The following is a 26,451-nucleotide window of genomic DNA, read 5'->3' on the forward strand; positions in this document are numbered from 1 at the left end:
GCAGCCACCGTTGACAATCCGGAAGTAGATTGAACATGGTTGCATGTGGACTCTTAGCGAGTTGACTGCTTTGTATTTGCTGTACAGAAGAGTGCAGAAAGTAAATCTATTTTTAATATTGGCGTATTTTAATATTCATAGTAGTAGTAATTCTTTAATTTCGCCCTGCGTATATGTTTATGCTTTTTTAATCTCAGAAACTGTAATGACATTGGAGAGTTAGTAGTCTATATAGATATCTTTAGATACAGACGCTATAGAACTGAAAGTCATGTTGATCATTAAGTAGATGTTGGTTTAATTTGCACTCACGTGTGAGTTTTGAAACATTCCCAACTCCCTGTTGCACCTAAGGTATAGAACCAATACTTGATTTTTGCCTGGGATTTGTATTTTTTACGTGTGATATAATAATATACAATTTGGCAGGAGTAATGATTTATAATTCCCCTGTCTGGTGTCATCCAGATGTGCAGGGGTTTTCTTACATTCTTTTTTTGAAGGGTTCCTCCTCAAAGCATCTCAAGATTTTTTTCCTGTTGCTGCCTCGTCTGGCCTGGCCTGGTCCCTTGAGATCCGATTCTGCATCCAGATTTCTGTCAAACTGCTTTGTGATAATTTTATTTCAATAATTTTTCTTTTTAGTGTTTGAGAATCATCGTTTTAGGTGATCTAATAAAGTCTGAAATAGGGAGACTTATGAATATTTGGGTTCAGCTGTAGTCTGATACACCAATTGTTTTTTCTTTACAGATTTGGGGATGTTGCGACGTCCCAAGCCCACCGACTCGGAGTCGGACTTGCTCCAGGAGCAGAAGTGCTTTTTAACCTCTGGGAAAACACCTGCGGCCAGTGTGAGCCGGAGAGTTGATAAGCGCAGAGGGGACAGTGCTTCTGCAAGCAATGATGAGTCTTGTGCAAATCCAAGAGATGTTGTGACGATAGCAGGTGCGTCCTTCTGAGTAAAACCGGCTACTAATTCTTTCTTTTGAGTGTCTTACGCTTCTTAGCTCAATCTCAGGGTATTAAGCTGTAAATGTCTTTGCTGAAGGTGTCATTTTGTTTGTATTTTTACTATCTGGTGTACATATCTAACATCTCACAAATCATTGACTGCATCAAGGATCGCCTCTGAGCCCTTTCCTGTAGAGGTGGAGATATGCGCTGGAGAGAAGGGGAATGAAAGTCAGTAGGAGTAAGACAGAGTACATGTGTGTGAATGAGAGGGAGGGCAGTGGAGTGGTGCGGTTGCAGAGAGAAGAGGTGGAGAAGGTGGAGGAATTCAGGTACCTGGGGTCAACAGTGCAAAGTAATGGAGAGTGTGTTAGAGAAGTGAAGAAAAGAGTGCAGGCAGGGTGGAGTGGGTGGAGAAGAGCGACAGGAGTGATTTGTGATAGAAGAGTATCTGCAAGAGTGAAAGGGAAAGTTTATAGGACTGTGGTGAGACCTGTGATGTTGTATGGTTTAGAGACAGTGGCAGTAAAAGACAGGAGGTGGAGGTAGCAGAGCTGAAGATGAGTTTAAGACAAGGTGAGAGACACTAGAGATGTTTTTTCATGTGCAGAGGAAGGACATGGGTTCGTAGATCGGTAGAAGAATGTTTAAGATGGAAAGGTCAAGGAGGAGGTTTATGGAAGTAGTGAGTGAAGACATGCAGGTGGCTAATTCAAAAGAGGCAGATGTAGAGGACAGGGTATTATGAAGACTAATGATCTGCTGTGGTGACCCCTAACGGGAAAAGCGGAAAAAAGAGATGTGTATATATTGTCTGTTGGAATCGGACGCTGGACAGCCTTCGCTCCCCACGTGCATCAGTGAGTGTTGGCCGCCTATGAAAACCCCACAAGAGCTGCAGATGGAGATGCTCTGACCCAGTCATCTAGCCATCACAATTTGACTTTGTCAAACTCATTCAAATCTTTGCCCATTTTTTCTGGTTCTATTACAACAACTTTGAGGACAAAATATTCATTTACTGCCTAAACATTTATACATTAAATTTATGGCATTTGGCAGATGCCCTTATCCGGAGTGACCTACAACTGAGCAGGGGAGGGTTAAGGGCCTTGCTCAAGGGCCCAGCAGTGGCAGTTTGGTGGTGGTGGGATTAATTACTGATTATTAGATTAGAAGATTATTAAGTTATTAGAAAAGCAATTCACTTCACTGGTCATAAGGTTTTAATGTCATAATGTTATGCCTGTTTTTATTTATATATATATATATATACACACACACAGAAGTGGAACCGGCAAATTCTCGCTTTGTCTTAGCATTTTTTTTTAATCAGTTATGTCGATTTTTTTTTATGTCGCCGAACCCTAATATCTCGAGCACAAGGGGGGGCAAATTTGCCATTTAACGTTGGTTATGTCAGGAATCCCCCTGCCACGCCCCCTTGGGCGGCGGCATTCCCCGAAGCATCCTGCTTCTTCTCCCGTGCGGGCGAGCTCGTCGCAGTCATGCTGATCACACACACCTGACTCTCATTCACTCACTTATCCCATCTCCTATTTAAGCCCCTTACCTCCACACACTCGCGGTCCGTTATTGTTTGTGCATGATCGTATGTGTTGGTTCATGGCAGTCTGTGTAATCGCGTATACGGATCCCGCTACGTACCCTTCTTCTCGGACTCCGCATTCTCTCAACGGCACCCGGATTACCCCGATCCTGCTGTTTTCCATGTTCACGCTGTCTGCACCACGTTTATCCGTTGCTGCCCAGCGCTGCGCTTTCCATAGCGCGGATCCGTGGATTCTCTACACGAACTGTCTCTGCTTTCACAGAACTTCGTGGACCGCCACTGGATATTACTGCTTCGCTACAAGTATTGGTGGATTATCTCCTGAGTATTCTCAATAAACTTTGTTGCGTTTACTTCAGCTTCCGCCTCCTTATCCGCATTACAGGTTATCTCGATCCGCATGACCAATCAATCAAATCGCGGCAACGCTGTTGTGTAAAAACCCCTCCAAAAACATGTGCATGCACATTCTCATTTAATAACGCACATCATGTACATAAAGAAATTTCAAACACGTTAATATATTGGCGCCATATTGGTTTTCGTTTGTCTTAATCATCGGTTATCTCAACGCTTTTTGGCGTCCCCTAGGCCGGCGACATAACCGGGTTCCACTGTATATGCAATACTGACTAATAGAAATGCCACTTGATGTGCAGATCTTCCTGATGAGATGCCCACATTGACGCCTGCACCACCCAAAAAGTCATGCTCCAAAAAAGAGCATGTGAGTTTTGAAGATCCAGAGGAGCTGTTGGACAGACATGACACTCACATCAGTGCTGTCCTTTCAAGGATTGTTGTAAGTTAAATTCCATTTGTAAAATTCTATTATTTTAACATACAAGTCTGGTACATTAAACATGATATGGATTGTAGGAAAGAGACACTAGTGCTGTACCAGTGTTACTCCCAGCCTTCACAAGTACGGCTTTTCCCAAAGTCCTGCATCACTCTACAGCCGTCAAACAGGTATGATATCAAAACATACTGATATGTACTACCTGGAGTTAGTTTCTAACAGAAATTACTAACTGAATCACACACATTCTTTTTTTAATTGTTTCCACCGAAGGTGCTTGAGGCTTTTTAACAGATTAGAGCAAAACTTGTTGAAGAAAACTTATAAGGGTTAATCTTATAAGCACTACACTTTTACAATTAAATATTAATGCCTCTTTATCTGTGAAAAGCTGCTTTGGAACAATGACCAGTGTTAAAAGTGCTATCTAAATAAAACTGAATTGAATTGAGTTTGAGATGTTCCATGAACAGGCTACAGCACCTGGTGGACGGAAGAGCATTTTTGCTCGTCACATTGCTGCACAGAAGGCTAAAACAGGATGTGAAGAGAAGAATGAGTCAAAGGTCAGCAACAAACAGGCCTCTGAAAGAAGACCTGCCCAAGGTTGGTGTCTCCTACATTCAGTGAATGAATACATTTTGTTATTTCTAGTTAAAAGAATACTTTTATGGTGGTGTCTGATTTTTTTTTAGAACCCACACAACTTGTTTTTGTTTTAACCCTTAAACTCCAAATACAATGGAAAATAAACTGAATAGAAAATTGTTCCTAAATAGCAAGACTTTCCATCCATGTCACAAAGTGATTTATGACACTATTAGACTTGCATGTTGTTGGCATACAGTCATCTTTCCCATTTTCCTTCAATTTGGCTTCTTCCATTCTTCCAAAATTTTCAACTAGGGCATTGAGTCTTGTTCGAGGACCCAGACATGTCTATAAATACTTTGGGTCCAATACTTCTTTATTTACTGATAGATGGAAGACCACAGCATCTTCCTCTCTCAGCTGATTTTCTTTTTATAATAGACAATTTGCTCACAGCCTGTTCAACCCAGTTCTGGGTTTGACCTGTAAGGTACAGACTTAAAAAAAATCACCTGTGAGAAAAGTCCTGCATGCAAGATTTCCTTAAACGTGAAGATGTTCCACATCCTTAGGTGGGAGCTGCTCCATGAATGGTGTGCATGCAATATTCAGGATCTAGTGCTTTGCAAATTCCCAAATTTTCTTTTAGGACTACAAGAAATAAATAAATCACCTATTAGGTGGATGTGTTTTACATTTGTTTAAAAATCTCATGAACATAATAGTTTTAGAGAGTTTCATGACACCTCCTACTATGACATGACATATAGAGGAACTTCAAATGCAGGATTTACCATGGCATGTCACACTAATGTATAAGTTCTACCTTAAGGTGTGCTGCTCTAGGAAAATTGAAAGTGGTATGTGTGTTCTCCAGGCCCTACAAGGTTATCAAACTATCATCCAAAATCCTAACCTGTCTGGCTTTCAGTACACTCCACAGAAAATGCAGTGGTCATTGATTGTCATTGAAATGCTTTGTGCCACATCAGGGGATTCACATCTGCTCCAAACCGACTCTCTACTGGTGTCCCACAAGGATCCAGGCTTGGTTCTCTTCAGTTCTTCTCTTTTGTTGTGAGGTCATATCCTCACGTGGGTATTCATACCACTGCTATGCTGATGACCCTGAGCATATTCTTTTCTTTCCTTTATCATATCTTTGAATGGATCTGAGCATATTTGGTGGATTTCAAATTGTGGATAGTAGCCGATCACCTTAAACTTGATCAACCAGAAAAACTGTATATGCCTTGAGATTCATCACTATGTCAAGCTCTGGCAAACTCCATAAACAAATCTGGAGCAACCTTGGGATAATGGACAATTAATCATTCTGTTTTCCACACATTGTTATCAAGAGGATTCGTCCACTTATATAAACAGAATCTGTTCACTGGACTTTTGCAAATCCCTATTCACTCACAGCAACTGATCCAGAATGTCTGCCATACTTGTTTTCAACATCCAGAAGTTCTTCCACAGCGCCCACTTGCTGTGCTCTCTCACGGGTTGCTGTCCACATCAAATATAAAGCACTGATGCTTGCCTACAAAGCCAGAAATCGACCAGTGTACATACAATATACAGTGGGTACGGAAAGTATTCAGACCCCCTTAAATTTTTCACTCTTTGTTATATTGCAGCCATTTGCTAAAATCATTTAGGTTCATTCTTCTTCCTCATGAATGTACACATAGCACCCCATACTGACAGAAAAACACAGAATTGTTGACATTGTTGCAGATTTATTAAAAAAGAAAAACTGAAATATCACATGGTCCTAAGAATTCAGACCCTTTGCTCAGTATTTAGTAGAAGCCCCCTTTTGATCTAATACAGCCAGGAGTCTTTTTGGGAAAGATGCAACAAGTCTTTCACACCTGGATTTGGGGATCCTCTGCCATTCCTCCTTGCAGATCCTCTCCAGTTCTGTCAGGTTGGATGGTAAACGTTGGTGGACAGCCATTTTTAGGTCTCTCCAGAGATGCTCAATTGGGTTTAAGTCAGGGCTCTGGCTGGGCCATTCAAGAACAGTCACGGAGTTGTTGTGAAGCCACTCCTTCATTATTTTAGCTGTGTGCTTAGGGTCATTGTCTTGTTGGAAGGTAAACCTTTGGCACTCTGGAGAAGGTTTTTGTCCAGGATATCCCTGTACTTGGCCGCATTAATCTTTCCCTTTGATTGCAACCAGTCGTCCTGTCCCTGCAGCTGAAAAACACCCCCACAGCATGATGCTGCCACCACCATGCTTCACTGTTGGGACTGTATTGGACAGGTGATGAGCAGTGCCTGGTTTTCTCCACACATACCGCTTAGAATTAAGGCCAAAAAGTTCTATTTTGGTCTCATCAGACCAGAGAATCTTATTTCTCACCATCTTGGAGTCCTTCAGGTGTTTTTTAGCAAACTCCATGTGGGCTTTCATGTGTCTTACACTGAGGAGAGGCTTTCGTCGGGCCACTCTGCCATAAAGCCCCGACTGGTGGAGGGCTGCAGTGATGGTTGACTTTCTCCCATCTCCTGACTGCATCTCTGGAGCTCAGCCACAGTGATCTTTGGGTTCTTCTTTACCTCTCTCACCAAGGCTCTTCTCCCCCGATAGCTCAGTTTGGCCGGACGGCCAGCTCTAGGAAGGGTTCTGGTCGTCCCAAACGTCTTCCATTTAAGGATTATGGAGGCCACTGTGCTCTTAGGAACCTTAAGTGCAGCAAAAATCTTTTTGTAACCTTGGCCAGATCTGTGCCTTGCCACAATTCTGTCTCTGAGCTCTTCAGGCAGTTCCTTTGACCTCATGATTCTCATTTGCTCTGACATGCATTGTGATCTGGAAGGTCTTATATAGACAGGTGTGTGGCTTTCCTAATCAAGTCCAATCAGTATAATCAAACACAGCTGGACTCAAATGAAGGTGTAGAACCATCTCAAGGATGATCAGAAGAAATGGAAAGCACCTGAGTTAAATATATGAGTGTCACAGCAAAGGGTCTGAATACTTAGGACAATGTGATATTTCAGTTTTTCTTTTTTAATAAATCTGCAACAATGTCAACAATTCTGTGTTTTTCTGTCAATATGGGGTGCTATGTGTACATTCATGAGGAAGAAGAATGAACTTAAATGATTTTAGCAAATGGCTGCAATATAACAAAGAGTGAAAAATTTAAGGGGGTCTGAATATTTTCCGTACCCACTGTACTTTAAAGGATTTTTTGCAACTCCCTCTGCACCACACTACCTCTGATGCTGTAGCGCAACTCAGTAAGATCCACCATCTATCAGGGTTCAAGATGTCCTAACAGCTTTGGTAATGGCTGCCTTCAGATGACAACAAAAAATCTACTGTTCAAAGAAAAAAAAAGATGTAGGTGGAGGTACATAAAAAAAAAAAAAATAGGCATAGCAGACTATTAAAATTCTATTTCAGGTAGTTTGTTTGACATGCTTTAAACAGCAAACTACCACAACAAACATTTTTTGAATTTAGTATGTAGGGTTTGTAGTCTTAGTAATATACATGGATGCATCAAAGTCGAAGGAGATGATATCAGTCAGTATTGTTTTGCTCTAGTTTACCTGTATTGTGTGTTATCGTCCCAAAAAAAACAAAAAAAACAGACTGTTATTAAGTATCTAAAGTGAAAGTGTGTGTTTGTGTGTGTTTCAGGCACTACTGATGGACCCTTACTGGTGTCTGGTCAGGGCCTTGGTCCAGACAAAACAATGGAAACAAAAAAGATCCACCAGGAGAACCAAGCCCAGCTGCAAAGAATGTCTCCGAGTGAAATTCTCGAGGAGCAGAAATTGTTGTTGGCCCAGCTAGGTGAAATTGACCTTCCATCTTTATTAACATAATCCACTTTGCCTACCCGCATCTACAGTAATCTTCTCCTCAGTGTATTGTAGATTAGGTTTATTAAGTGCCTATTTTACTTTTTTCTTCAGATCCTAGACTGGTGGATTTTGTAAGGTCACGGAAAGCCCAGAATGCCTCATCTTCTACCGAGAAATCGGTCTCTCCTGACCAGCCTTTCGCTGAGAGCAAAGTTCCAGCACCTCACTGTTTTGTACCGGATTCTGAAGAGACTACAATGGACACAGATAAAGAGGATGAAACTGAACCTACTAATCCTCCACTCACTGGTGAGCACTGTTTTAGTTCCTTTACACCTGTTTGCATTGGGACAGGGTGGTTAGAGGTTATGTTACACCTAAGTAATAGAATATGAATGGGAATCTGGTGAAATTAGATGTGACTCTTGATTGGTTGGAAGGAAAGGCAGATTAGACAGGACATAGCTGATCTGCATTGTCAAGGTTTAGTCCATGGATGTTGTGTTGTTAATGAGTTACATAAATTTCACTTTTATATCAAACTGTCCAAATGTATTAATTTATTTTCATTTACCTAAAGAGTACATACTGAATGCACTGGTCAATTGAACATACATTATTCTTCTATTTTCTATACACACACACAGTACAGACCAAAAGTTTGGACACACCTTCTCATTCAAAGAGTTTTCTTTATTTTCATGACTATGAAAATTGTAGATTCACACTGAAGGCATCAAAACTATGAATTAACACATGTGGAATTATATACATAACAAAAAAAGTGTGAAACAACTGAAAAATGTCATATTCTAGGTTCTTCAAAGTAGCCACCTTTTGCTTTGATTACTGCTTTGCACACTCTTGGCATTCTCTTGATGAGCTTCAAGAGGTAGTCACCTGAAATGGTCTTCCAACAGTCTTGAAGGAGTTCCCCGAGAGATGCTTGGCACTTGTTGGCCCTTTTGCCTTCACTCTGCGGTCCAGCTCACCCCAAACCATCTAGATTGGGTTCAGGTCCGGTGACTGTGGAGGCCAGGTCATCTGGCGCAGCACCCCATCACTCTCCTTCTTGGTCAAATAGCCCTTGATGCCTTCAGTGTGAATCTACAATTTTCATAGTCATGAAAATAAAGAAAACTCTTTGAATGAGAAGGTGTGTCCAAACTTTTGGTCTGTACTGTATAAATAACTGAAAAGTAAAAAGGAATGAATAAATAACATGACATGCATTTTCTGTGTTTCTTAATATTTGGTAGGTCACCTTTGTGTTTCAATAACAGTGTGACCTTGAGCGTTATGGACTCCTTTTATAAATTGTTTGTAAAATTGATTACAAATTTATCTATAAGTTTTCGATTCCTTAAGTTTTTTATCTCATTACTGAAAAAAACCCTACATTCGTTCCTTTTAAAGAAGACATAATTACAGCATCCAAGTTTCATCTTGCTAATGATTAAAATATCTCCAGCATTTTTTTTATGTAGCTATGTTTATGACATTGAGTGTATTGTTATATTTTGCTCCCTAGTGAAAAAGGAAAGACAAGAACTTTGAATTCAGCTACAGCCTACCGGTAGTTTTAATTTAGTTGGCTGGAGTAGAAATTTTACTGTGAGATTTAAATATTACATGGGATTTTACTGCTCGCTATACATTAGATTTGAATACATTTGAATGCTTCAGGAACCAGATGCATTTCATGTTAAAAAAAATAAATAAATACTCCAGCTAAGTTCAAGGGAGACAAGAAAACCTGGAACCTATTTCAGCCATAGTGCTGAATGTACCATCGAGAGCCAAAAGTGCAACAGGAAGCCATAAAAAGATTTAAAATAAAAAAGATGAGATGTCCTGCCAACCCATCCTGACTTATAGCACTATGAGTGAGAGTCTAAAATGCTTTTAAGTTCTAAGGAGTCATATGAGGATAACTGGCTAAAAGTGATGATGAAATCAATAACCTCAGAAGCGTTCCAGAAAAGCTGTATATCTGGCTCACTGTGATTCAGTTGATTACAGCATAATGCTTCGAATAAAGCTGTCTGAGAGTAGCAAATTCTCCTGGAAGGGGTGGACATAAAACTAGTTGAGCACATTTGGGTTGATACTGAAATGTGTGTCAGGGGTTTTCATAAGCAGAAAGAGTGCTTCAGTGGTGTACAAGATGAGGCAAAGAACTAACTGTAAAATGAACAGTTTACCACAGGCTTTTTTTTTTTTTTTTTTTTTTGTGAGTGTAAAAATCTTTTTTTTCCATTTCCATTCAGCCTCAAGTTTTGTGAAGTAGTAAAGCGCAGGTATATTGTGGATTCAAACAGCAGTTAGAGTTAAAAAAAAAAAAATGACATTGCAATTTTCTTTCATGTCTCTCTCAGCTTGAGTGGATTTTAGGTTAGGTTTGATCCAATCTGGCTGATTGCCAATTTCTTTTTTCCTCGTCCTAGCAAAAAAAAAAAAAAAAAAAAAAAGATATTTGCACATGTGCACTAATGTGCATTTTTCAGAGAGCATTTCGGCTGAGCTGCAGGATTTGCCTGCAAGTACAGTCATTGATTTCTATTAGCCTGATTAGTGCAAGCGAGCCAGAGCACGCTCTAATTTGTCTTTAAGGGATGGAGATAATGGATGGGTTACAGAATACACGAGTATCTTCCTCAATATGTACATAGTGGAAAGAAGCTCAGTTTTCTGGCAGTGTGCAACCTGTTATTTATATAATAACGGTTGACTATATACAGTATATTGACTATGATATTGTTGTATGGTATTTATGATCTATCATCCATAAGGTTGTATATGTCATTTTTATTCTACTGCTGTTTTGCAAGTGGAGTCCCCCTGATCAAGGCTGGATATTAAAACTGCTATCTGCATTTCAGTAAATTAAAATTTGTACACATTTCACAGAGACTGCAGAAACATTTGATTCACAATCTATTTTCCAAAGGTGTTTTCTAGCTTATATGTTTACATGTTACCTGACATCAGCCAACGTATAATGCTTTAGACATAACAATAGAACACGTAATAGATTTAACTCAATAAAATGCTTATGCAGTGGAACAGCTTCTAATCAAACCTGAGAAACAATGGCTACACATGGACAAACTGGAACCAGAGAAGCTGGAATGGTTGAGGGATTTGCCTGCACCTAGGAAGCGGGGCACCAAAAAGGTAAATGTAATAATTTGAGAAATGCTGGACGTTGCATGAAGAAAACCCAGAAAAATAGTTGTATGTTCTATTTAGCTTACAAGGACTAACTTGTTTTGTGTGTGTTGAATTGCCAGGCCATGCAGGCACGATTCGACTTTTCTGGCACCCTTCTGTCCCCCACGGAAGATTTGCCCACTCATCTTGGTCTGCATCATCATGGGGAGGAGCCAGAGGCCAGTTAATTACCACCCACTTCATTTGGTTCTTTAATTTAGTTGTTGTAGTGTCAGATAAGCCTTCATGTTCAAATTGTTTATGCATATTGACTATTGCCAAATTGCATAACGAACCTCCTCTTGTTCCTATGGCTTGTAGTTGGCAGGCTATTCCCTGCAGGAGCTTTTTCTCCTCTCGCGCAGTCAGCTGACGCAGCAACGGAGCCTGGCTCTGAACACTTTGGCCCACATCCTGTTAAAGGTAACGTAAAGTCAGTTCAGTTGACTTTCGTTAAATTACCATCAGCTGTTTGAGTTCTGCTACAAATCAAAATGTAGGGCAAACATACTTTTTCATCAAAAAGCACTCGAGTAACTGCAATTCTATCGGGTCATATTGATTTCATAGTGCTGTCCAAAATATTTAGAAAGTTAAGATGCTTCACGAGTCAGCCGAGTCTTGTTAAGGTCGTTAAGGCTATCACGAGGGTTTCTAATGGGTCGTTCCATGTCTGTCGGCAGCAGTGCTTTAAAACGTAAATGTACCCGGGTTACGCTGCAGGTAATTATGATGATGGTGAAAGCAGTGTTGAGGAAGCATAGTGGCATAACCTAATTATCTAAGCAATGCTAAGGAATAATATGTGTTTTGTACAATTATAAGCTGCGAAAGCAACAAAATTTAACTGCTATAAATAGATTTGGCGCAGTAGTAGTGTTACACAATGTTACGGAATACAGGTTTTAATTTTCACACTAAACATATGTGATTTGTCTGATTATATTTTTCTATGTTTACTATATTTATAGTATATTATACGCTGAACATAATGTAGACATGTGTTGTAATACTAGCAAATGGACTTTCAATTTGTAATTTGCAGTTCACTTTTGATATTCAGTGTGTTTGTTTCTCCAGGCCCGTACTGGCGAGTACTCCTCATGTGTAAAGGGCAATGTTCTGGCCTCCTTGCTTGATGCCGGAATCCTCTTTCTGTTACGGTATTCTCTGGACGACAGCGTGGAGGGTGTAATGTCTGCGGCTGTGCGAGCCTTGCGAGCGTTGCTTGTTTCCACTGAGGATGAGGTAAGGGACAAATAACTATAAAATAAAGATTACAAACAAAGGGCAAAATCTTTATTTATCACAAGTGTAATCTGGTGTATTTTGCTGTTTTTCCTGCATTTGTGTATAAAGCAAAAAAATCTGTGAATGTGTTTGTATAGGAGAATCTGGACAACATGTTCACCTGGCTGTTAGGGATGGCAGCTTTTCCCTTGGTTCCCCAGATTCACGAGGAGGAAGATGATGAAGGTCTGAATGAGTCTATGAAGGAAACAGAGAAGGAAAAAGAAGCGAGAAAATTAGATCATGATGTTGCGCAACAGGATGTTATCAAGGTGAGCAGGCTTAGGTAAAAAGCCGAAAGATTACATCTTAATGGCAATTTATCCTAAAATACCTTTCCCTCTATGGGGATTTAAACCATAATGCAGTGAAGCAACAAAAGAAGGAGAAGCTTAAAATAAACGAGACAAAGAACAAAGCTTCATAGCTGAAGTTTATGGCTTTTTGTACAGGTGAAATTTATTTTTGTCACAGTTCAGGCATTTATAAGTGAATTACATAAGTGACATCTAAATTAAATTTATTTTTACTGTATAGCGTTTTAACAATGGACATTGAACTCCTTGAGATGGCATAAGGAAAAAACCTTCATAGGAACCAGACTCAAGAAGACACCGAATGTCTATTCATTACAGTTAAACGATGTTCAGATGTGCAGTGATCAAATGCAAAGTGTAGTCCTGAGTCAGTGTAGCAGACTGTTCACATTAAATACAGTCCAAATCCATCCTCAAAGCTACTGTGATCCCTTCGGATCTGCTTTTTACCCTAAGAAAATCTAATGATAAAAGGCTTGACTTAGTAAATGTGTTTTCAGTCTAGACTTGAACACTGAGTCTGAGTCTCAAACATTAATTGGAAAGCTGTTCCATAACTGTGGTTCTTTATAAGAGAAAGATCTGCTGCGTGCTGTAGTCTTCATTATTTAAGGTACCCACAAATAGTCTGCACCTTTTGATCTAAGAAGGCATGGGGGATCATAATGGTACAGAAGTTCACACCAATTTACATACAACTGCATTGACATGAAAGCTGATACCATGTTTATGTATAATTTTACCCAGATGCAGCATATATAAGAAGAAAAGCAGTGGGCCTAAGACAGATCCTTGCAGAACACCAAACTAGAGAGTGTGGAGAACTCACCATTTACATCAACAAACTGATAAATTAGTCAAATAAGACCTAAGCCAGGAGAGAGCCCTTTATTCCAACAAAGTTCTTAAGTCTAACAAAAAGGATATTATGATCAATGGTTTTTAAAGCTCCACTAAGATCAAGCAACACACATAAGGAGACACAGCCCTGATCAGAGGCCAATAGCAGGTCATTTACCACTTTAACCAAAAGTGCAAGCGCTGTCTGTGTGCTATAATAAGGCCGAAATCCTGACTGATACATAAAAGCTATTTCTACGTAGGTGTGAGCAGAACTGCTGTGCTACAACCTTTTCAAGACTCTTGGAGATAAAGGGGAGGTTTGATATTGGCCTGTAGTTGGACAGCTGACAAGGGTCAAGGTCAGGTTTCTTAATTACGGGGTTGATAACTGCCCGTTTGAAAGATTTAGATACATAACCAGTGCTAATAGAAGAGTTTATTATTTTTAGAACAGGTTCAATTCTAGAATTATCTGTTTGAAGAGACTTGTAGGCAGGGGATCTAGAACACAAGTTGACAATTTTGATGAGCAAATAAATGAAATTAAGTCATTCTCTTGAGTAGGAGTACAACTTTGTAATTGATTATCTGTTATAATTACAGTGCTGTCTACAGGGTTATTAATAAAATAGTACAGTACAGTAAAAAAATCTAGGATTGTACTTATTTTCTATGAGGGTGGAGAAATATGCTGATCGAGCAGCACTAAGAGCTTTTCTATAACTCAGGAGGCTCTACTTCCATGCTATTTGAAATTCTGTCAATTTGCTTTGACGCCATTTAAGGTCTAAGTTCCGAGCGGTCTGTCTGAACTGTATTAAGATGCGCGTATGATCATTATACCAAATTCTTCTCACTAATTATTTTGGTCTTAAGGGGAGCATCATCTAGAGTGTAATGGTACGTTGATTCTAGATTCTAGGCTAAACTCGCTGCAGTATTTGCTGTGAATGTACGCTTAAGACGGAAATGTGGTGAGGTTTTTGCGATGTGACTAAGGAAGATTTTAAAAGAGATAAAGTAATAATCTGAAATAGCTTCAAAATGTGGAATTAGGACTTTTTTTTTTATAATTAATGGAATTGACTCACTAGACTTGCTTTTGGATGCTAAATATTTTATGTTGGTGCAAAATGCTGACTAAGTTCATAGCTGAAATTTTTTATATGTCACATCCTATGAAGACAGGATTTTTTTCTGGTATATTCATAGTAGCCTATATTTTAAGCATGAAAACAATCATAAAACAGTAGAATTTTTTTAGTCACATTTCCCATTATACACTATAGTGATTGCTCTTGAAAACTATTTGAAAACTATTTTACAGTCTACTATGTTGCATCCATCTGTGTATCAAGCATATAATTCTCAGAGTTGTTTGTTATTCTACAGGGTTTGTTGAAGATGCAGCTTCTGCAGAGGCTACGGTATATCCTTGAGGTGCTACGACCCTCTCCCCAGACAGTTGTTGATATCCTTGAGGTCCTGATCCGAATTGCTCGCCACTCAACCTCAGCAGCCACACAGGTGAACTTAAACCAAGTCTTAAATATTCTGTATTTACAAATGTAATGCAACCATCAGAAAATATCTAATCACATGTATATATCTCAGGTTTTTTTTGCAGCAGTTGCAGAAATTTTAAATTTTTGCGACTGTAATAATCTCAATTATAATTTTCTGCCTGTTATCAATTACCTAAATTTGGTCAGTGCCTCTAAAAGAAATAAAATAGCAGTCCCCTGTGTAAAATCTTTTCTTTTGCAACTTTTTAGATCCTTGATTGCCCCAGGCTGATGCATACTATAATGTCAGATTTCCTGCCTTGCTCATGGACCCCACCGACCTCACCAGCTTCTTTATATGGCTTGCCCGTTTCCACGGCAATGAAGCTCCTACGTGTTTTGGCAAGCGCTGGCAGGCACGCTTGTGCGAGAATAGTGAGTTGTGAATGAAAGGCATGCTTGTATATCAGGACATTTTATGAAAAATCTAATAATTCAGACTAGTCTGTTCTAATTCATTGTTGTGTCTCAGCTCAATAGTCTAGGTGGAAAGGAACGTTTGTCTCGGTTCTTGTCAGTGGAACCTTCCGAACTTCTGTTGGAGTCTGGGGAAAATATATGCTGTAGCACGGAGGCACTTAGGCTCTGGGCTGTGGCTGCAAGCTACGGGCAGGCCTGTAACCTGTACATGTGAGAGAGACTTTTAATAATAACCGTCATTAAGGAATAGATCGTGTTAGGATGTGCTGTTAAAGGAGGTTGATTCATGATGGGTTAATAAATATAGTTGTTTTTTTTTATTATTTGCCAAATATTATAATTTTATTTTATGAATGTACTGTACTTTGTAATTGTTGTGTTTACATTTAATGTTGTGGAACATCAGGGAGACAAGTTAGTTTCTGTTACCACTGAACAGTTATTAACATATGGTGTGGTTTTTACAGAAAACCACACCATATCACACACATTTGTATGTAGTATATGCAAGTCTCTGCAGTTTTAGCTGTTACTATAGAATGGGTAGCACAACCAGATTTTATTTTTAAATGAACCTACACATTTTGAATAATTAGAAATCAACAACATTGTCTTAAAGACAGTTGATTGTCTCTTTCTGTAGAAAGCATGTTATAGAGTTAACTTTTCTACTGAAAATGTTATCATTGTATTCCTTATAGATTCAAGACTGTACTGTATATTAATGCTTAAATATGGTAAAAAAACAGTTAATATGTATTATTTTCATAATACAATTGTTTCAGGTAGAATTTCATGTGTCCATTGTTGAGATTTGAGACAGGATTGCATGATTAGAATGTGTAATAAATATTGTATTGTGTCTCCAGAGACCTGTACCCAGTGCTTGTGAAGGCATTGCAGGCTGCACATAAGCCCTGTGCTCCTTCTGTGTCTTTGCTGGACCTGGAGCTCCAAAGATTGAAGTCCCTGCTATTGTTGCTCATTCAAGTCACACACACTGCCGGCTGCCACCAGGAGTTACAAAGTGCCCTGCTGAGGTAAAAAAAAAAAAAAAAAAGTTTCATTCTTTATATACATTTTTAAATAATCTAAATGTTTTACTGATAACAATATTTGTGTGACAGCTCTCAGGGGGCTGAGTGTCTTCCCCCACCTTCAGTGACATGGAGCCATGTGTCAGGGTTGCAACCCACTCTGACTGGCATCCTGAAAGGCTGTGTGAGAAAGCTGGATGATCAAAGTCAAAGGTCGAGCACCCTAAGCCTACTGCCGTCTTATCTGATCTATATGGGAACATATTACTATCAGCTCAGTTTGCAGGTAGGCAATAAAGCAGAAACTGTAAATGTAAGAAGATCCCTTTTTTTCAAAAATGAAAAATTGTTTTCATTTAAATTGTTTTTCTGCCATACAGTTTTAAATAGTTTTTTTTTGTTTTTTGCAGCATATCATTCTAAATGCTGTTGTATAGCAAGTCATTTAAATATACAATCTTTATCTGTTGTATTTTTAATAAAACTACCATGAAAAGTAAATATATTTTTCCTAGTAGTCAGAATAACACTGAGAGGAGGTAATGTGCTCGTTCTGTGTGACGTGAGATGCACTGCTTTTTGCTTCGACAGAGCTCATTTCAGCCGGTACAATGCCTTCAGGAACTAGAGGCCCTGAGTACAGAGGTGCTCCTTCCTCTCATATCCAATCAAGTCTTTCGCAGTATGATGGACAGCCTCAGGTAACTCTTTATTCACCCGATGAAAATTCTAATGTGAAGTCTAGTCAAAGCAGAGCTTTAAAAAAATATTAAATGTGCTTGAATTAAAAACAATATAACAAATGAAATAATTCTGTGCAGATTTTAATTTCTCTGATCAAACTTGTGCATTCTTCAGGTTACACTCAATTATATGTAAGCCTGGTTTGAGCACTTCCCTTCAGGACGTTGTTCTCAGTCTTCCAGGCCTGGGCAGCTCCAGAGCTAAGAATATGAGCCTGCTAGGACCTGAATCTCCTCTCCCTCTCTGTACTGCTTTCTTTTATCTACTGGACATTATCTTGACCATTCACCGCGGCTTAACAAAGAGTGTAGGTTTGCCTTTCTGAACATAGCTAAACATTTAATATACTTAGCATACTTGTAGTATTACTGATAGACATTTAAAAAGCATTTCTTTTCCTCAGCTGAGGTTGATCTGTGCCTGTCTTTGTAGTTCTCCGCTCTCATCCTTTCGGACTCCGTGCTGGCTTACCTGCAGGCTTGTGTTGGAGCGACGCCTTCAGTGTCTCATGCCAGTGCTTGGATTTTACGCCATGAGCACCACTTTGTCTATCTGATACTCAGGCTGGCTCACAGACAGGTACTTCAGCTTTTACACAGGCACACATTTGTCTTACAATCCTTTTAAAAACCTTACATTCAGATGATTTATAATGCACTTCATTAATGCCATGTCACATTTTATTTATTTATTTTTTTTTATTAGATTTCTTTTTCCTCAGAAATATATTCTCACAAGGTCAACGCAAATGCTCATACAATTCAATTCAATTCATTTTTATTTGTGTAGCGCTTTTAACAATATACATTGTCTCAAAACAGCTTTACACAGATAATGTGGTGATAAAGAAAGAATAAGATGTTCTTTATAGGTGTAAGTTTGTCCCCAATAAACGAGTTGGTGGCGACTGTGGAAAGGAAAAACTCCCTATGATGGCATAAGGAAGAAACGTTGCGAGAAACCAGACTCAAGAGGGAACCCATTCTCATTCGGGTTGCACTGAATGTCCATTTATTTCAGCTAAACCATGTTGTGGTGTGCAGTGATGGTGATCAGAAGCAAACTGTAGTCCTGAGTCTGTGTAGCAGACTGTTGACATTAACTACAGTCTAAATCCAAATCCTCAATGCTCCTGGTCTTACTCCGTAATTTTATAGATCACCAGGGCAATGATGTGAAACATCCCAAGCTGCACAGGGTCACCTCCAGTTGAAGAGAACACCATCCAGAGGCAGGTCTGGACGAAGTGGGCAGATCCGGGCATGTTTAACGAGAGAGAGAGAGAGAGAGAGAGATATGGATTATTAAGTATCCTTATTGTTGTATGAAAGTTAAGGACACTGCAGCATAACTAAAGGGAGAACCAGAAGATAACACAGACATGAGGGATCTAGGGTTGTCAACAAACCCGAGTGAACGTGAGAGAGTGAGGGGACGACAGCATACAGATATCCCAGTTCACCAAACACTATATCCATGATCCCTCCAGATCTGACTGTATCCTCTCCGCCAAGAGACAAAATATGGCTACATGCACTCACACACCAACCAGTCATTTAGCACATTATTTACATTTAGAATCAATGTATAACCCAGCTAGCTTTATTCGTTTTTAAGATTGATGATTTTTCCAAATTGAAATTGTTCCACCTAATTACATGTTCTGTTTAACGTATCTAATTTGAATGGTGTTTTAAAAAATTAAAGTACAGATCAAGCAGAACGAGTGCATCTGCGATTTGCTTGTTTTTAATTTTTTTTTCCTTGTGGCTGAAATTTTTAGGGTTCAGTTGACCCAAAGGTAAAGATGGATGCATCTCTGTTACACCAAGTCGCTTTGGCTCTGCTCTCCTGGCTGTTACCCGGAAGCGAATATCTGGCACATGAGCTTGTGTCTACTATGATCTTCAACCAGGACCTCTTTCTGTGAGTGTTTTTAATTTGACATCTTATTTTTTTTTTTTCAAAAATGATACAGTGCCACACTTTATTTAAACAACATTGCATAGTCTAGCTATTGCCATGTTTCCACAGAACTTGGTTGCAGTTTTAATCATTCACCTCACAGTAGTATTTTAATTGTTTTAAAAGTCAGATTGCTTTACCTTGTTTGTGTTTGTAAAACTGAAGAGGGTTAAGAAAACATTTTAGTAAAATATGAATAGATTTTCCCGTCTAGCTGTATCAGCAACGTGTTGGTCAACACAAAACACTTCATTGTGTTTTGCAGGTGAAATGCGCTAATAGAAATAGTGAAGCTAAGCTTGCATATTTTTCATTCACTTGCATTATTTTGTATAGAAATCTGATGAAAGTTTCAGGTCTGACATTTATACAATTTACTAGACTTTGTGTGTGGACAGAATTTTTTTTTTTATTTAGTTTTGTTTTCTTGATGCAATTAATTACTATGTCCAACAGAGGGCAGCAAATTGTACTTATTGTAGCAGGCAGTCATCATAACACTTACTGTATCGTTTAAAATGTATAGAATTTTTTTGCTGATTTTATTTATTTTTTTATTTGTTATAAAATGTTTTTTTTTTTTTTTAATTAAACAAATAGTTCGGGTACCTAGTCATAAGATACTGTCTAATTTACTACTGTAAAAATGTTTTTATTCTATTGTCCTTTTAATTTAAACAAAGTAGATGAAAATTAGTATTAATTATTATTAGTTATTATCAACATCTTAAGTGTAAACCAAAAAGTTACAAAATATTTATATATAGCACTCCAGCTAGAACCCAATCCAAAATTTTGTAAAAAATTTTATAGTCACAAATAATAATAATGATTTTTTTTTAAATTAAGTGTGATCGAATACAATGGACAAACAATAAGAATATCTGATTTTTTTTTTTTTTGTACAAAGCAGTTAATACGGCTAACATATATAGATATAGTTCAATATCGAATATTCAAGATATTAAACATTTAATGCATTTGTTATAAACAAAAAAAATTCCTTCTCATTTTAAATAAAATCAATGTGATCTTAATCTATTGGACCCCCTGTGTTAAATATAATATATAAAAAGGATTGAATGTGCTCACAGGATCCATGCTAGATATGTGCATTCAGAAAAGTGCATTAAAAGGAAACAGAGCTACAGATAAACCATGTAACTCAATCTGTTCTGCAGTGAAGCAAGAAGTGGAGGTCCAGAAGCGATGTCCCTGGCAGAGCTGCAGCTTCAGGAGATGTCCAGTCATTCACCCAGCCTCGGCCCCCTCCTCCGGGACTCTTTTGCTCAGCTTCCCTCAATCCGTGCCTGCTACCTCACTCACCTTGCCTACCTGGAGCCTGCTGTGATCACGTCCCGTGAGCGGCACCTTGGCCGAAACCCCTGGATTTCTTCTCAGCTCCTCCCTGAGCTCTCAGGCCCTTCGCTGCCTTCTGATTGGGCTTTTCTGCCTCTCATCAGCCTGTATGATCGAATAGGAGTGTCTCAGGGTGGTGGGCTGCAGGCCGAATCGCTACCTGCTGGCTCTGTGCGGTCAATAATACATTGCCTGCAGTGGCTTCTTGTGCTCGAGAGCTTTAGGGAGCAGGCGCTGAAGCTGGTGCCACCTGTGGCCAAACTGGCACGTCTGGTCTGTGTCTTCCTGTGTTCGAGTGATATCTTTTTGGAGAGACCAGTGAAGGAGATGACATGGGCGCTGCTGCGTAGGCTGACGAGACCCGGACAATTAGAAGCTCTGGATCTGAGTGTACCGCCTCCAGGATTAGCCTCCTTTCATGATCTCTACTCGGCTCTGCTGGCTCAGTACGAGGCCGTGTCCTTTGGCGACCCACTTTTTGGCTGCTTCATACTGTTGCCACTGCAGAGGCGCTACAGTGTGTTGATGAGATTAGCTGTGTTCAGCGAGCATGTCTCATCTCTGCGCTCACTTGGGGTCTCGCTGGAGCAGGTGAGACGCTCTGATCACACATATAACGAGATGGAATGCAGTGAGGTAGTCGAATTCATCTTAATATTTTACAAATTATTAGCAGGTTCTCAAAAGGGCCCTAAACAGCGGTAATGTGTTTTTATGATCATTAAGTTATAATTGGTGTTTTTTTTTGTTTTTTTTTAATCTGAGAAACTTTTTAAATAGCAAACATAATAAACTTAATAATAATCATCACGTATAAGCGCTAGATTGGTATAACTTACTCTAACGATAACGTAAGTTAATTAATTTTTGCACAAAAATATATCCTAAATCCACAAAGTTTTTAAACCCTACCCGAAAGCCTGTATATTTCGATCGAAATCAAACGCAAAAAATTGTCTCAATATCAATTATTTTCCTCATTTTCTCTTGTCTGTAATTGAAAATTTCATATTGCACCTAACTTTTTTACCTCAAACTCCATGAGGGGAATAAAGGGGAATGGCATGGAACATGAAATGCATGCCTCTACATTTATTTTCACTTTGCTTGCGTTTTTTTTTTTTTCTTTTTTTTTTGTATAGCTGTTAATCTGTCAAGTAATTTTTTCGACGTTGCTTGCTACACATCTAGAAAACGTTGTATTTTTTTCTTCTGTGCCCGAGTAAATTTTTGTGTTAGCAATGTTGGCGCTGCTGCTCTATGATTCAGCCGTTGCATTAACAATAAACAGTTATCTCTAATTAGTATGCATTAAAAGACTATCTAGCCTCCCAATGCTTTATTTTAATAGTCCCTTTATAAATATATGGGGAGGGAATATCCCTTCCCAGTTTGTAGGCCTAATGTGTTTAAACAGCACCATCTTTCACTACATACTAACATCAGATGTTAAATAGAATTATTCTAATTATGGCTGCTTTCTCTTCTTAGCTACCCATTGCACTAGAGCAGTTTACTTCCCCTGCCGAGGACTCGCTGCCTTTGCTGCGACTGTATTTCCGAGCTCTGGTGACCGGAGCCCTGAGAAGGAACTGGTGCCCTGTGCTATATGCTGTAGCTGTTGCCCATCTCAATGCCTTTATTTTCTCCCAAGATTCTGTGCCACAGGTACAAGAGCGTTAAGAGAAGCTCTCTTTAGCAAAAAGTTATTTTTTGTTCACCCTAAATTAACTTTAAAGTATTTAAGTTCTGATTGGTCAGGAAGCAGAATTTTGATAAATTTTATGCTAATGATTTATACATTTTTTACAGTTGATTCTTTTATTGATGAACTGACCGTTAATTAAATGTAATACTAATTCGGATTAGTTCTGCTGTAATAAAAATAAAAGAACAAGTAGATTTCCATAGACATTAGTTAGTCTTCCCCTCTGTTGTGTGTGTGGGGGGGGGGGGGTTTATAGTTATTGGTTAATTATTTGTATGGATCAATCAATTTTCATCTAGCAACAGCATGTCAAGTTTTTATCAGCTGACATTATGGGAGAGATCGTGGAAGTAACATATTTAAAGATTGAAGCAGGATTTAGTACTCACTCAAATACTAAATACAAAAGAGGAGCAGCGGCTGCTTGAAAAGAATGTTCTGTGACAAAGCAAGTCCAGATGTGAATAACAATCTTGGAAGATTTAGTAACAAATTAAGTCAGTTCCCAAAAATGTAAAAACTGTATTGAAAGACTAGGAAATGGAAAATGACAGAGACCTCAATAGACTGTGTTACATCATATTATTAATAGAGTAGTTTTTTTGTGTTTACTCTAAGCTGAATTTAATATGCAAATTTTGCCATTTTAGTTTTTGATGTATGCAGCAGTAAGAGTCATCGTTTTTTCTCGTGCTTCTTTGTGCCTAGGAGGTGGAGACTACTCGTAGGAGTCTGCTAAGGAAGACATACTACCTGACAGATGAGGTACATCCCTTTATTGATTTATCTCTCAGATCACACATCAACCATAACATTAAAATCATTGAAATCTCATCGATTTTCCTGTTACAATTACGCCTGTCATTCGGATATATTAGGCAGCAAGTGACAGCCAGTTCTTGAAGCAGGGAAAAAAAAGGCAAGTGTAAGGATCTAAGCAACTTTATAAGGGCTAAATTGTGAGGGTGCAACGATACACAAAATTCACATTTCGCTACGTATCTCGCTTTTTAAGTCACAGTTCGGTTCAATATCAGTACGGTGAGGGGGGAGAAATGCAAAACATAACATTTATTGTTGTTTTTTTATTAACGCAGTTTTATTTAACCAATTTTAAATAAAATGGCTGTTTGGTGTTAATAATATGTATACTAATAATTTATAAAATAAATTATTATTATAAAGCAAATGAATACACTCTTTTATAAATATTAAGTTATTAATTAAATTAGTGCAAATTATATTGATTAAATACAATTAAGTAAATGGAAAAATGTAAAAGTTAGACACCATTTGGGTAATACAGGGGTGTGTGTGTGTGTGTGTGTCTGTGTTTTACATTTAATATTTAATTTTCCAAAGATATGATCTACATAACTGTTCCATTTATTTCAGCATATTTATACAAATGTCTTTATTTCTTTCAACCTTAATTGTCAGGATTTTCTCCTTTTAAAAGAAATTCTGCACATAAAACACTAAAGGATCTATAGCGCTAGCTTTAGCTGATAGCCACTTCCTGGTTATCGGCTAACGCTAGCGCTATGGATTCTTTAGCGTTTTGTGTTTTGCATGTGCAAAACAAATCTTATTTCCGGTACGCAGTGAGTAGCTACAGGGACACTGCGCTAGCTCTAGTTTCTTTTTTATACCCCATTGTTGTGTATGTTTTCAAGTTTAATAATAATGATAATAAAAAAGAGACTTAAAAACTCGCGGTCCACCAGTTAAAACTCCTGAGGAAACTCGGATGTTAACTATGTTTCGCACGTAAAAAGCATTGCATTCAGTACACCCTCCACCAAATAATTTCGGTACGGATCTGTGTATCGTTACACCCCTACTAAATTGTGACGTTAGTGACTGGGTCAGAGCATCTCCAAAATGGTAGGTCATGTGGGATGCTTTGAACAGTGTTCTTCCTGGATCCTTGGGAATTCATATGCATGTGACTTTGACAATATACCACCTACCTAAACATTGTTGCAGATTAAGTGCCCCTTCATGACAACAGTATTCAATATGGCAGTGGTTTAGCAGCAGGGTAATGGTTCGTGCCACAGTGAAAAAATTGAGTTTAGATTAAATATCTGTGGGACGTGCTGCACAAACAAATCAAATCCATGGGGCTCCCTCCAATTTTCAGGACGGGTGCCAGATACCACACCTTCAGAGGTCTTGTGGAGTTCATGCCTTAATGGGTGGGAACTGATTTGTTATACCAACCTATTAGGCAGACGGTTTTAATGTTATATGTGTGTATGTCTCTTTGTCTTTTTGATCCAATGTTCTGTTCCTGTTTAGGTGTTAAGGAGCCACCTGCTGCTTTTCTGTCTACCCCAGCAGCACAGTGAGCTGGGCTTCAGCACTTACGAGCAGCTGCCGCCTATTCGTGCCTGCAGGCTTCGGAGTGTAATAGAAACCAAGGCAGAAAATGACTGAGACAAATAAGCCAGCACAGGATAGGTTCAGTGGAGCAAATCCACAGCCTTCAAGATGACAAAATGAGTCCGAATTCTGTTCTGAACAAATATTTAGCAAGTTCAATATTCCTGCTAATAATTTGTATCACACATTCGCTGATAATTTTAAACTGAAATGGATATTGAAGGGACAAAGGCAATGCTGAAGTGAAGCAGGAAATAAAGAATATCCTGGTGCAGACAAATGGCTTTGATTAAAGGCAGAGTAGAAACTTTATCTAATATTGCTCTAATGCCAAAATCCATTGGAGAGGCATGGTCAGCATGTTTTTCTCTTCCCAATACCCAATACTCCCCATAAGCCAAACACCACAAAGACTTGATTCAATTTGCTACACTAAAAGTGGAAAACTAGAAGGTTGCCTGTGAAAAACATATTTGGAAAAATACCCACAGGCCATTACAAAACAAGGTCATAGCTTGTTCGTGTAAAGCTATTCTGATCATGTTAGGATGTGTGGGGTTTTTGTTTGTGTGAAGTTGTCCACATTATAGCTGTTTCCATTGATTTATACAATCATCATACTATTTGTTTTTAGATGTCTCTCGAACATCTTTACCAAACAGTAACCAAAAACATTTATGTGATCTTTCTGTTCTAAACTGTAATTATGCCATAATTCAGACCACTGAGCATTTCCTTTACTGCTGTTTGACCCTGAATTCGAAGCTTTGGGAGTTCTGATGATGTAGATATGACTCATTGTCCAGCAACTATTTTGTCGTTCTGAACCATGTTAATGGTTTCTTTTGCCTTTTCTATCTGCCGTGTCTTTATATAAAAAGAAGTGAATCATAACATGGTTTGTAGCTTGTAATCTATCAGTTGCCTTTGCATTTGTGCTCGGACAATAGTGTGTTTTATACATATTTATTATATCCTTATCTGCATGTTTCTGGGGGGGGGTTTCTTGAGGAATCCTGGTGTTATTCTAGGAAGTAATAGAAGACAGGTCTCCTGTAAGTGATACAGATACAAGTGATACCGCTGAACTAAAATCAGTTCAACATTGTCTTTTATGTAGCGGGCACAAAGTTTTTGCTGTTTTATGTGGACAGCATAACTCCCTAACAAAATTTGACGTATCCAAACATCCCTTCAAAAGCTGACCTTTTTTTCAGTCTTCAAAATGAATTTGTAACAAGTTTTGTATTAGTTCATAAATCATTTCTGGCTTCTCAGGGAGTAAACACATTACAGGCCTAATGCAAGTCAGATGCGACGAACTATAAACTGGTGTAAAAATTTCTTTAATACACTTCTTTCAAATATCTCAGAACAACAAGACTGGGAGAGCATGTTCGTTCGTTGGCATGTCTTCGACGGAGTCTAAATTGGCAATTTTCGGATAAACAGAAACTTAAGCTTCACTCAAATGCTTTCATATGTGTCTAATTTTTACTGATTGAAACTTATTAGCAACTGATTTTAGTACCTCAGGCCATGCAGCACTGAGCATCATAGATTATGATTTGAATGTACTGCAACAGTATGTCAAGTCAAGTTTATTTCTATAGCGCTTTTCACAACAGACATTGTTTCAAAGCAGCTTTACAGAATTTTAAGAGTCATGAGGAAGAAACCTTGAGAGGAACCAGACTCCAAAGGGGAACCCATAGTCATTTGGGTATGGTGGAAAGTATAGTAAATTGTATATGTATTGTTGGAAATGATCAGATGATCAGGATAGTCTGGCTTTGTTTATATTGTTGGATGGATGAAAAGGAATAAATTGTTTCATTTTTATAAGTA

General features: G+C 38.6%; 1 protein-coding gene across 2 annotated transcripts; it reads left to right on the forward strand.

The window, feature by feature from the left end:
- Window positions 1-26,451, forward strand: rpap1 (RNA polymerase II associated protein 1). Of its 2 annotated transcripts, none has more exons than XM_083543586.1 (25): window positions 1-100; window positions 754-948; window positions 3,187-3,329; window positions 3,407-3,499; window positions 3,803-3,935; window positions 7,588-7,743; window positions 7,866-8,063; window positions 10,816-10,931; window positions 11,048-11,146; window positions 11,289-11,390; window positions 12,048-12,215; window positions 12,356-12,529; window positions 14,810-14,944; window positions 15,193-15,357; window positions 15,455-15,612; window positions 16,272-16,442; window positions 16,530-16,725; window positions 17,031-17,140; window positions 17,298-17,490; window positions 17,616-17,762; window positions 18,967-19,109; window positions 20,330-21,098; window positions 21,999-22,175; window positions 22,924-22,980; window positions 24,520-26,451. In XM_083543586.1, exons 2-25 carry the CDS (start codon window positions 762-764, stop codon window positions 24,655-24,657), a joined length of 4,128 nt encoding a protein of 1,375 aa, XP_083399712.1. In that variant the 5' UTR covers window positions 1-100; window positions 754-761; the 3' UTR covers window positions 24,658-26,451. The 2 variants fall into 2 exon arrangements, with proteins under 2 accessions (XP_083399712.1, XP_083399711.1); XM_083543585.1 differs by having other exon boundaries at window positions 11-354.

Source organism: Silurus aristotelis (assembly GCF_946808225.1).
Source record: "Silurus aristotelis genome assembly, chromosome: 6".
NCBI lineage: Eukaryota > Metazoa > Chordata > Actinopteri > Siluriformes > Siluridae > Silurus > Silurus aristotelis.